We start from the raw sequence: 13440 nt of genomic DNA on the forward strand, positions 1-13440 counted from the left end.
TGTGCGATGCTTTTCTACTTGTGCAGCGGGGCAGGGCCTGAAATGCGGGGCGGACTAGCCCTGTGCTGGGCGTCCCCCTGCATTTCAGGGAAGCTGATCGTAGATGTGCTAAATTTAGCACATCTACGATCAGGTCTGAATTAGCCCCATAGTTGCCTACCCTCCCTCATTCTGCCGAAGCCTCCCTGAAATAGCAGCAATCTCCCTCACTCCCTGAATAGACCAGCAATCTCTCTGATTGCACCGTAACCCCATTATGCAGCTATTACATTCTTGGAGGAAAAAATAAATCAGAGATACATACATTCAAATGGTATCGTTCGTCAGTACCAGTTCACTGCATTGGTTATAAGGCACAATGATCCCTATGGCTACATGCATTTAAAAAAAAGGTTTCTCGTGGTCACTTACAGTATATGGAACCTCTTGTAAAACACAATACACAAATAAATCCTGCAAAATATCAGTGTCTTTTCTTCAACAAGTAGATCTTACTCACTTGGGGGCTCATTTACATTTGGATGTATGTCATTTTCATGATAAGCCTCTCCGATGTAGCAGTATGCGCTCGCGCTTATAGGTGTTACTTTTACAATCTCCCTGAAAGACTGCGTAGGGAATATAATATGACCATAGCAGCATAAACGCACCGTCTGGGCTTGAGGAGCGCTGCTCAGTGCATCACTTTGGCCTGGAAGGGGTTAAGGTTTTTTGTAGTGGGATGAACGTAGATGGAGGAACCGGGAGGCTATTGGCTGGATTGTGGATAGGGGCTGTACTGCCATGGATATAGGTTGCTAATCCACCATTTCCTGCCTCTTTCAGTGTCTTCACGTAACCCGCCCTCCCGCCCTGAAAAAATTTGGTTTTGTTTTACTGTTGGGTTCATTGTGTCGGCTTTCGGTGGCCGGTTTTCTGAACGGTTACTTAAATTTAATTATGAGTTCACGGTTAGTCAGTTTGGGTGTACTTTGAGGTAATTTTATATCTTTTAGAATTAGTTTACGGGCATCATTTTACCAAGTGGGTCCATATAATTGGTATAAAACATATGTGGATGGCGGGGCTGGTGGCCCAATTTTTTATCCCGTAGGGGCGGAGCGTACCTCCGTCCCTGCAACTGTTGGTGGACAGGGGTAGTGGCAGAAGGTCGACCCCTGTCCTTGGATTTTGGATTTTTCGATGTCTGGGATGGAGGCAGGAGGCCGATCCCGGAACATCTGGGGCAGGAGGCTCCCTCACACATATGTTTTTTATTGCTTGTTTTTATGTATTATAATGTTGATCACCCATGTTACGTTTATTATGTTTAACCGTTCTTCTCCCCGCCACCTTAGTTAGAGAGGGAAGTCTTCATTTTAGTTTTAGTATTTAATAGGCCTCCCTCTCAGTCAGAAAATAAAAGCTGACCCCTTTCACGCCAACTACAGTTGTGGTGTCTTTATTTCATAAGATAAGTGTGCTTGAGTGGCGCGTGGATGCATCTGACGTGTGAGGTTTAATGCTTTTTCAAAAGTAGGCAAGTGTGGAATAGATGCGCATCTATATTCATCACTGCTCTGCTGAGTGACAGGGGACTCCCAACTCCCCCCCCCCACCGCGGGACACTGTGCGGCCTGCAGATGGGACAGTGCTCAAAAAACAGGACTGTCCCACTAAAATCGGGACTGTCGGGAGGTATGTTCTGCTATTGACTACCATTAATCCATTAGGTATGAAAGAGAGGGCTGTTTCTGGCACCATTCAGCACATCTCCCCCCCTCCCCCCCCCTTCCCCATTAATTAAGAGTGACATCTGTAAATACACCTTGGGCCTGATTCAAATTACGCAGGATCGGATGCGCATAAAGCAAAAAGACTGACACACGTGCACACGTGCAGTACATGTCTGCAACGGCGGAAGCAGGATGGCATCAGACTGTCAGTGATTGATAGTCTGATGCCATTTGGGGGCGGAGAGGGGGGGGCAGCAACGGCCTCCGTTTCTCAAAAAACAACAGCCTTATTATCCGTGGCCTTCCCCACGACTGCTCTGCCCAATCCTAAACCAATCAACATCCCTAAATTCTCCATTCTTCATAATAGTAAATGTTTCTTGACTGTGTCATGGCACTCTTATACCTAATCCTGAACTTGAATACGTGCTTCAATTGTTCATCTAATGCATGGGTGTCCAACTAGTCAGAAAAAAGAGCCAGAAAAAATCTGTAGTCAAGAGCAAGAGCCATAATCATGCGCAAAGAATGGGGGCGTGGCATAGTTGTCACAAAGCCACAACCCATTTTTGTGCGCACACCTTTCAGTATGACGTTTGTAGGAGTATGACCTCATATCATAACCCTGTTTTTTTGTCATGTTGTACAGTGCCACATACATATAATGCCCCAGTACAGTACATATAAAAACGCCAAAAAATGGGTGCCTCCACAGTGCCAGATAGATACAGTACATGTGTATCTGGCACTGTGGGGACATATGTGTACCTGGCACTGTGGGGGCATATATTTCCCCACAGTGCCAGATACATATATGTCCCCAGTGCAGATACATATGTCTCCACAGTGCCAGATATGCCCCCAGTGCTAGATACACATGTCCCCACAGTGCCTGCTATGCCCCCAGTGCCAGATATGCCCCCAGTGCAGATACATATGTCCCAACAGTGCCTGCTATGCCCCCAGTGCCAGAAATGCCCCCAGTGCAGATACATATGTCCCCAAAGTGCCAGCTATGCCCCCAGTGCCAGCTACACATGTCCCCACAGTGCCAGCTATGCCCCCAGTGCCAGCTACACATGCCCCCACAGTGCCAGCTATGCCCCTAGTGCCAGCTACACATACCCCCACAGTGCCAGCTATGACCCCAGTGCCAGCTACACATGCCCCTACAGTGCCAGCTATGCCCCCAGTGCCAGCTACACATACCCCCACAGTGCCAGCTATGACCCCAGTGCTAGATACACATGTCCCCACAGTGCCTGCTATGCCCCCAGTGCCAGATATGCCCCCAGTGCAGATACATATGTCACAACAGTGCCTGCTATGCCCACAGTGCCAGATACACGTCCCCACAGTGCCAGCTATGCCCCCAGTGTCAGATATGCCCCCAGTGCCAGCTACACATACCCCCACAGTGCCAGCTATGACCCCAGTGCTAGATACACATGTCCCCACAGTGCCTGCTATGCCCCCAGTGCTAGTTATGATCCCAGTGCAGATACATATGTCCCCAAAGTGCCAGCTATGCCCCCAGTGCCAGATACACGTCCCCACAGTGCCAGCTATGCCCCAGTGCAGATACATATGTCCTAACAGTGCCTGCTATGCCCACAGTGCCAGATACACATGTCCCCACAGTGCCAGCTATGCCCCCAGTGTCAGATATGCCCCCAGTGCCAGATATACATGTCCCCACAGTGCCTGCTATGCCCCCAGTGCCAGATATGCCCCCAGTGCAGATACATATGTCCCCAAAGTGCCAGCTATGCCCCCAGTACCAGCTACACATGTCCCTACAGTGCCAGCTATGCCCCCCAGTGCCAGCTACACATGCCCCCACAGTGCCAGCTATGTCCCCAGTGCCAGCTACACATGCCCCCACAGTGCCAGATATGCCCCCAGTGCAGATACACATGCCCCCACAGTGCCTGCTTTGCCCCCAGTGCCAGCTATGCCCCCATTGCAGATACATGTCCCCACAGTGCTCACCAGCCCCCGCGCCCCGCTCACCATGCTGCTGCTGCTCAATGCTCACTCTCCGGCGGCGGTGTCTCTCTTGAATTAGGCGCCGTGAGCCAATCAAAGCTTGCGGTCCGGCAGCCAACCAGGAGCCTTAGCTGCCGGTCCACGAGCGCTGATTGACTCACGGCCCGGTACCGTATGTAGAGAGACACCGCTGCCGGAGAGGCGTGCGTGTGTCTCAGGCTGGGAGCAGCGGTGGCCAGGAGCTGGCTGAGCCGCATGCGGCAGATGAAAGAGCCACATGTGGCTCGAGAGCCGCGGGTTGGCCACTGCTGATCTAATGTCTTCCACATCTAATGTCAAATACTTCCACAAGTATAGTACATTGAAGTTAAGTGGCAAAAAAACAGCATCATACTGAATATCAAGGCTGACAAGCCAGAGTAACAATATAAAATGCAACTATATATATATATATATATATATACACATACATATATATATATATATATATATATATACACATACATATATATACACACACATATATATATATATATGTATATATATATATATGAAAACAGGATTCAATTCCTGCGCTGCATGTCCATGTCTCCAGAGTCTCTATTAATTGTTAGTTCTGTGCTGCTCAATCCCACTCCCAGCCAGGGAGTAATTGGTATTGGTACTAGAAACAAAATAAGGAGAGCGCACCGGTAAACGTAAAATCATTCACTTTATATAAAAAGAGTAATATCCACATACATTGCAGTAAAAGTATCCAAACTCAGCGAGGTCCACACGGCCTTCAGAATAGCGCTCAACCGAGCTGGAACTGTCTCGTCGGCTCCGGACCCGGCGGGTGACGTCACAACGTCCTCAGCAGATAGCCACGCGTGGCTATCTGCTGAGGACGTTGTGACGTCAACCGCCGGGTCCGGAGCCGACGAGACAGTTCCAGCTCGGTTGAGCGCTATTCTGAAGGCCGTGTGGACCTCGCTGAGTTTGGATACTTTTACTGCAATGTATGTGGATATTACTCTTTTTATATAAAGTGAATGATTTTACGTTTACCGGTGCGCTCTCCTTATTTTGTTTCTAGTACCAATATATATATATATATACATATATATTCCACTATTAGCATGTGCTCATATGGAGTCTGGCGAGAACGCATGTAATAAACAATTTTAACATGCCTGCTTTCATGGAGAAAATTATGAATAATAGAGTAGCCAATTAAAAGCTTAATTATAAATGTTGTTCTGAAACTTAATGACCCTTAAAGATCACACACAGGCAGCCTATTGTTAAATGGGCTGAGGAAATAACATTTAATTTAAAGCCAAATTTGCACAAACTAAGTTGACCTATTGTGCGAAGTCCATTTCCAAAAGCACAAGGTATATCATTTGGAATAACAATTTTTTTATTAAGTCGCCATAGAACGCATATCATTCTGTATGAAATAAATATTTCTCATTATATTGAAATTGTAAGCCGGGTACACGCTAGGCGATTAATCGGTGTGGATCAGAATGAGATAACAGTCACATCGCTCATTGTGTACCCGCGATCGGGTGTAGTATGGCTGACCGGCGGTCTCCTGACCGCCGGTCAGCTTACCGACGCCGGGATCCCGGCAGCATACCGACGCCGGGATCCCGGCGGGGAGGGGCGAGTGCAGCAAGCCCTGTGCGGGCTCGGTGGCGACCTGCGGTCGCCACGGGTTCTATTCCCACTCTATGGGTGTCGTGGACACCCACGAGTGGAAATAGTCCCTGTTGGTCGGCATGCCGACCATCGGGATACTGAGCCGGCGGGATGGTGGAGGAGGTCATGTGACTGTCGGTCAGCAGACCGCCGGTCACATGAATACCACCCCCGCGATCACATGCTCCCACAGAACGTTCCCTGAGCTTTCCTGTCAGGCGGGCTGCATGCCCAGTGGGACAACCCATCGTGCAGTGTGTACGGATGGCGCAGTGTATCGTGCCGTCACTGGGTACACACATCATTTAGAGTGTATCCAGCATAAGCTTTAGTATGCCACATCTCCATATAATTTGCCACAAGCATACCGCCTTTTCCGCAAAGCTTACCACAAAAAAGTTATTAAAAGTTTGCCTACTGGGGAGGATCTTGCCGGAGTCTGGCCAAATCATTGGCAGGACTTATTTTGTGCTCATACTGCCTGTCTCATTGTTGAGCAGTATAGCATGTTACAATATTGTAATCAAGGTGTCTTTATTCCCCCAACAGAAATGTATAATTGCTATTTCTTGTATGATTCTGATTACAGAATAATTATTCTAATTATCACCTTCGCATTAATCCATTTTTTGATTGGGTGGAATGAACTGATTTTTTTTTCTCCATTGGTTACATAGGAGATTTGTACCGGGTCCATGGGAGGAAACACCGGTGCCCCAGACAGAGCAGTTTTGAGATTCAGGAAGACAGTGAGGTGAGTACATCACCATGCAGCTCTGTAACGTGATAATAAGGGACATTTATTATAACCGGAAAAAATGTACAGTAACATGGGAATTTAAATTTAGTAAAAATGTTCCTTATTTAATTAAAAAAAAAAAGAATTCAAAAAGGTACAACTAATTTTACTATTTCCATGTGAGACCTAATTGTGAATGTTCTTCTAGGCATTTTTAGAAAAGGCAGTGATATGAAAACCTTATGGCGGCTAAAAAATCCCATCTGCTATAAATAATTAGGATGAAAAATGCCTGAAAATTAAAATGTATTTCCGAAAATTTCTTTTATGTTCCTCAAGACGAGCTTTACACTTGGATAGCAAATGTTACACAGCTTATAAGCAAGACACAGTAAATGTTGAATAATAAGTCTCATCAAGGTTAGGGTGTTATAGCAAATGGCTATATCGATGTAAATAGTGTTTTACAAAATAGTTTTTAAAACATACACATTGTGGGGCTGATGTACTAAGCCTTGAAGAGAGATAAAATAGAAAGAGATAACGTGCCAACCAATCAGCTCCTAATTGTCTTATTACCAGCTGAGTTTGAAAAATAACAGGAGCTGATTGTTTGGTACTTTATCTATCTACACTTTATCACTCTTCAAGTCTTAGTACATCTGCCCCTGTGTATGTATTTAACATCCACAAAATCTGTGGGCCTAATACATGTTTGCACACCAATGCAATTGCAATTAAGATTCTTCAGGCCATGGAGCTGCTAATGTTAGCAAGTGAAGATGCCGCCCAGGAATGAAAAGAGGCACCTACCTGACAATTACGGAGAACATTGAAGTTAAGGGTTAGTCTATGGCCACATAGACTGGTCACAGCAGTAGTGGCTCAGAAGCCATGTTTTTTGCATGTATGATCACACACCCATCAGAAGATACATGTTATGGCCATAACATGCCTGCATTTTCCCAACCACTCCCCTCAAACTGCCCATTAACACCTCCAAACAGTCACTTCCTGTCAATCACTGTGCGACAACATTCTTATTGAGAGAGTGTTTGCAGCGGCACCCTCGTGCATGTGCATTGTGGTCACAGTGCATGCACAGGTTGCTGATAATTGCTCCATTGCCTGAACATCGGCCATTGCGTACAAACATGAATTAGGCCCTGTGTCCCAATAATGAGCCCCAAAATATTTAATGCATAGCTGGACAGCCTGAAGTTCCAGAGAAACTACTGTAGCTCATTCTGGAGCTGGTAGCAGAGGCGGTTTTACCGCTAGGCAACCCCCACCCCTCACCTCAATTGATGTACAGATGTATCTACAGTTGGATTGGGTAGTGTGTTGAGCGTACACACTGCCCGATCTGTAGCGATTGAGCGGACGTGCGTTTACATGTGACTTCCTTGTTGCGGTATCAATTACTGCTGGCGTCTGCAGCAAGTATACGGGTGGTCGGCTGACTGTACACACAGTATGCATCGTACTGTGTGTAAAATTGATCAGTTGAGTGGTTAAGCTGCATATACCACTGGCATTTCTATAATGGGTGCCGTGTGTGCGGTGCATGCGGGCCCCTGAATCCAGAGGGGGCCCACACCGCACCCATTTTTTTAATGCTCTCCCCTCCGGAGTCCCACGCCGATGTCACCGGCACTGTTAAAACCCTGTGAAAATGGCGCAGCGGCCATTTTCCCAGAGTTCTGCGCATGCGCAGTAGAGAAATCTCTGGGAAAATGGCCGCCGCACCATTTTCCTGGAGATCTGCACATGCGCAGTAGAGTCTGAGCCCTCTAGTGCTCCGACTCTACAGCACTCCTGCAGAGAGGAGGGGGCCTGTATGGAGGAGCTTGCACACGGGCCTCCTCCTCTCTTACAGCACCCCTGGCAGATATATCACAGGTCCGTCGGCCAGTGTGTACGAGCGATATGTCTGTGAACGCTGCCATTCACAGGCATATCGTGTTGGCCCTACAGCACAGCCGATGGCCAATATATCTAACGATATCTTTAGATATATTGGTCGTCGACCCGACCTGTGATACAGTATATCGGCCTGTGTGTACACACCTTAACCACTTAACTGACAATTTTTTTTCAAAAAAACTGCTCAGAAATTGTCGATTTATTTTTTATAAGTAAATTAGGTGAAGAACATGTATTTAATGTTATCCAAAACGATTTTAGTAAACATTGGATCATCGGTTACGAACATCAAGACCATTGGAAACATCGGGACGTGGTGGGGGAGATCCTGCCGTGCTGACCGATCAGCAGTGATTGACAGCACGGCAATCACCGGGGGAGGATGCAGGGAGGTAGAGGGACCTTCCAGTCCCTCTGAGAGCAGTAGCGGAGGGAAATTTCTTGGTTCCGGTATGAAAGATAGATAGTGTCTAGTTAGACAGTCAATAGATGGACACCATATGTTAGACAGACATTAGGTCGACAGGGTCAAAAGGTCGACATGAAAAAGGTCGACAGGTCAAAAGGTCGAGAGGTCAAAAGGTCGACATGAAAATGGTCGACATTAAAAAGGTAGACACCATGTTTTTTGCATTATTGTGGTTTGTGTGGATAGTTTTGTCATCTGGGACCCCCAATAGTAGAAAGGCATACCCTCGCGGGGCTCGCTACGCTCGCCACGCTTCGGGCACGGTGGCTCGCTGCGCTCGTCATAAGGTTTAGAACCGACTCTATGCCGACATGGATAGACAAAGTATGAAATAGTCCAAAAACATGTTACATAAAAAAAAAAATTGTCAATCTTTTTTATGTCGACCATTTTCATGTAGGTCTCTTGACCATGTCGACCTTTTGACATGTCGACCTTTTGTACTGTCTACCTTTTTCATGTCGACCTTTTGACCGTCTCGACCTAATGTCTGTCTAACATATGGTGTCTATCTATTGACTGTCTAACTAGACACTGTCTATCTATCAAACGGATACCAAATTTCTCTTCCCTGCCGCTGCAAACACTCTCTATCTGATTGGTCGCCACCTAGCCCTTCCGGAAGTGGACCCAGATGCTCCCATTCTAGTGAATGGGGCGCGTGTGCATCATGGACATGCACGCGCTCCAGACGTGGCGAAAGGTGCACTCCCAGGCACAGACGGAGCCACGATTAGCGCGGCTCCATCTGTAATGTAAGGGGGCATAAATCAGAACAAAAATATAGTGCTATGGATTGTTTGAGGCAGGGGGTCCCCCAAATCTGTATTTCGCTTATGAGGTCTAAATCCGCCTCTGGCTGGTTGTGATCGCTGCCCTATAAAATACGAGGAAAGGCTTGCAAGACTAGGCATGTTTACACTGGAAAAGAGGAGATTAATAGGGGACATGATCAACATTTACAAATATATAAGGGGACAATACACAGAGCTTGCGCGGGACCTGTTTTTGGTAAGATCAACACAGAGGACTCGTGGACACTCGCTCCGGTTAGAGGAGATTCCGCACAATACGGCGTAAAGGCTTTTTCACGGTAAGGACAATACGTGTTTGGAATTCCCTGCCTGAGGGAGTTGTAATGGCGGAATCTGTCAACGCTTTTAAGAATGGGTTAGATAAATTCCTAATGGATAAGGATATCCAGGGGTATGGTGCATAGTCATGCATTATAGTTACTATAAATAGGGATAAAATGCAACGACTGACAGCAGCATCAGTCAGAAATTTTAGTCAAATCATCATGCATAGGAGACCACAAATAGGTTGAACTCGATGGACAATTGTCTTTTTTCAACCTCAGATACTATGTTACTATGTATAAGCTTTATCCATGTTGCACTTAGTGCTTTATACATACAAACCTTTCCAAGATGTCACCTATGAGAAGTAACGCCTTCAGTCACTTCTTACTGTTATAGCTGACATCTTGGGCCAATACATGCAATCCTATGTCTTTATCAGCTGAGGAAAAGGAGGGTATAGCCATTTAAAATGGTTAAGCATCTCCTTTAATCTAAAGGTGCATACACACTAGGTGATATTTCAGAGGTTATTGCTCATTTCTCTTACGTCCTAGAGGATGCTGGGGTCCATATTAGTACCATGGGATATAGACTGGTCCGCCAGGAGCCATTGGCACTTTAATAGTTTAATAGTGTGGGCTGGCTCCCCCCTCTATGCCCCTCCTACCAGACTCAGTTTAGAAAATGTGCCCGGAGGAGCCGGTCACAGCTAGGGGAGCTCTACAGAGTTCTCTTAGAAAAAAGTTTTTTCTTTCTTTTGTTTGTTATTTCTCTAACGTCCTAAGTGGATGCTAAGACTCCGTAAGGACCATGGGGAATAGCGGCTCCGCAGGAGACTGGGCACAACTAAAGAAAGCTTTAGGACTACCTGGTGTGCACTGGCTCCTCCCTCTATGACCCTCCTCCAGACCTCAGTTAGAATCTTGTGCCCGGCTGAGCTGGATGCACACTAGAGGCTCTCCTGAGCTCCTAGAAAAAGAAAGTTTAATTTAGGTTTTTTATTTTCAGTGAGATCTGCTGGCAACAGACTCACTGCTACGAGGGACTAAGGGGAGAAGAAGCGAACCTACCTGCTTGCAGCTAGCTTGGGCTTCTTAGGCTACTGGACACCATTAGCTCCAGAGGGATCGAACACAGGGCCCGACCTCGATCGTCCGGTCCCGGAGCCGCGCCGCCGTCCCCCTTACAGAGCCAGAAGCAAGAAGACGGTCCTGGAAATCGGCGGCAGAAGACTTCTGTCTTCACCAAGGTAGCGCACAGCACTGCAGCTGTGCGCCATTGCTTCCCATGCACACCTCACACTCCGGTCACTGATGGGTGCAGGGCGCTGGGGGGGGGCGCCCTGGGCTGCAATATTAAGTACCTTGGCTGGCAAAACTACACATAATATAGTCATAGAGACTATATATGTGTGAAATCCCCTGCCAGATATACCTACAAAAAAGCGGGAGAAGTCTGCCGAAAAAGGGGCGGGGCTATCTCCCTCAGCACACTGGCGCCATTTTCCCTCACAGCTCCGCTGGAAGGATCGCTCCCAGGCTCTCCCCTGCAGTTTCCAGACTACATATGGTAAAAAAGAGAGGGGGGGCACTAAATTTAGGCGCAGTATTGTGTATACAAGCAGCTATTGGGAAAATCACTCAGTTACAGTGTTAATCCCTGTGTATATATAGCGCTCTGGTGTGTGCTGGCATACTCTCTCTCTGTCTCCCCAAAGGGCTTTGTGGGGTCCTGTCCTCAGTCAGAGCATTCCCTGTGTGTGTGCGGTGTGTCGGTACGGCTGTGTCGACATGTTTGATGAGGAGGCAATTGTGGAGGCGGAGCAGATGCGGGGCCGACACCTGAGTGGATGGATAGGTGGAAGGTATTAACCGACAGTGTCAACTCCTTACATGAAAGGCTGGATGACGTAACAGCTGTGGGACAGCCGGCTTCTCAGCCCGCGCCTGCCCAGGCGTCTCAAAGGCCATCAGGGGCTCAAAAACGCCCGCTACCTCAGATGGCAGACACAGATGTCGACACGGAGTCTGACTCCAGTGTCGACGAGGTTGAGACATATACACAATCCACTAGGTACATCCGTTGCATCATCTCGGCAATGAAAAATGTGTTACACATTTCTGACATTAACCCAAGTACCACAAAAAAGGGGTTTTATGTTTGGGGAGAAAAAGCAGCCAGTGTTTTGTTCCCCATCAGATGAGTGAATGAAGTGTGTGAAGAGGATAGGTCACGTTGGGAGATATCCACTAGGGTGGATAAGGCGCTCACACGTTTGTCATAAAAGGTGGCACTGCCGTCTTAGGATACGGCCACTTTGAAGGAGCCTGCTGATAAAAAGCAGGAGGCTATCCTGAAGTCTGTATATACACACTCAGGTACTATATTGAGACCTGCAATTGCCTCAGCATGGATAGTGCTGCTGCAGCGTGGTCTATTACCCTGTCAGGACAGGGATACTATTTTGCTAACATAGAGCATATTAAAGACGTCGTCTTATATATGAGGGATGCACAGAGGGATATTTGTCGGCAGGCATCCAGAATTAATGCAATGTCCAAGGAGGGTATTAGGGACCCGGCAGTGGACAGGCGATGCTGACTTTAGAAGGCACATGAAGATTCTGCCTTATAAGGGTGAGAATGGTCTCTGGGACCTCGTATCCACAGCAACAGCTGGGGAAGAATTTTTTTTACCTCAGGTTTCCTCACAGCCTAAGAAAGCACCGTATTATCAGGTACAGTCCTTTCGGCTTCAGAAAAGCAAGCGGGTCAAAGGCGCTTCCTTTCTGCACAGAGACAAGGGAAGAGGGAAAAAAGCTGCACCAGACAGCCAGTTCCCAGGCTCAAAAATCTTCCCCCGCTTCCTCTGAGTCTACCGCATGACGCTGGGGCTCCACAGGTGGAGCCAGGTGCGGTGGGGGCGCGTCTCGGGAACTTCAGCGACCAGTGGACTCGCTCACAGGTGGATCCCTGGGTTCTGCAAGTAGTATCACTGGGATACAAGCTGGAGTTCGAGGCGACTCCCCCTCGCCGTTACCTCAAATCAGCCTTGCCTGCTGCCCTCGAGGGGAGGTAGTACTGGCGGCAATTCACAAGCTGTACTCCAGCAGGTGATAATCAAGGTACCCCTCCTTCAACAAGGCCGGGGTTACTATTCCACAATGGTTGTGGTACCGAAACCAGACGGTTCGGTGAGACCCATTCTAAAGTTGAAATCCTTGAACACTTATATACGAAGGTTCAATTTCAAAATGGAATCGCTCAGGGCGGTTATTGCAAGCCTGGACGAAGGGGATTACATGGTATCACTGGACATCAAGGATGCTTACCTGCATGTCCCCATTTACCCTCCTCACCAGGAGTACCTCAAAATTGTGGTACAGGACTGTCATTACCAATTCCAGACGTTGCCGTTGGTCTGTCCCCGGCACCAAGGGTATTTACCAAGGTAATGGCCGAAATGATGATACTCCTTCGAAAAAAGGGAGTTATAATTATCCCGTACTTGGACGATCTCCTTATAAAGGCGAGGTCCAGGGAGCAGTTGTTGGTCGGAGTAGCACTATCTCGTGAAGTGCTACAACAGCACGGCTGGATTCTGAATATTCCAAAGTCGCAGCTGGTTCCTACGACGCGTCTACTGTTCCGGGGTATGGTTCTGGACACAGAACAGAAAAAAGTGTTTCTCCCGGAGGAGAAGGCCAAGGAGTTGTCATCTCTAGTCAGAGACTTCCTAAAACAAATACAGGTGTCGGTGCATCAATGCACGCGAGTCCTGGGAAAGATGGTAGCTTCTTACGAAGAAATTCCATTCGGCAGGTTCCATGCA

The 13440-nt window shown here is 47.5% G+C and overlaps 1 protein-coding gene across 1 annotated transcript in view; it reads left to right on the plus strand.

Moving 5' to 3' along the window:
• PITPNM3 (PITPNM family member 3) overlaps nucleotides 1-13440 on the plus strand; it is a 1226694-nt gene that overhangs the window by 738971 nt on the left and 474283 nt on the right. Inside the window, exon 4 of the mRNA XM_063956002.1 lies at nucleotides 6071-6147. Coding sequence (XP_063812072.1) covers nucleotides 6071-6147 — 77 coding nt within the window. The remainder of the gene's footprint in view (nucleotides 1-6070; nucleotides 6148-13440) is intronic.

The sequence above is a fragment of the Pseudophryne corroboree genome, chromosome 2, assembly GCF_028390025.1.
Source record: "Pseudophryne corroboree isolate aPseCor3 chromosome 2, aPseCor3.hap2, whole genome shotgun sequence".
NCBI lineage: Eukaryota > Metazoa > Chordata > Amphibia > Anura > Myobatrachidae > Pseudophryne > Pseudophryne corroboree.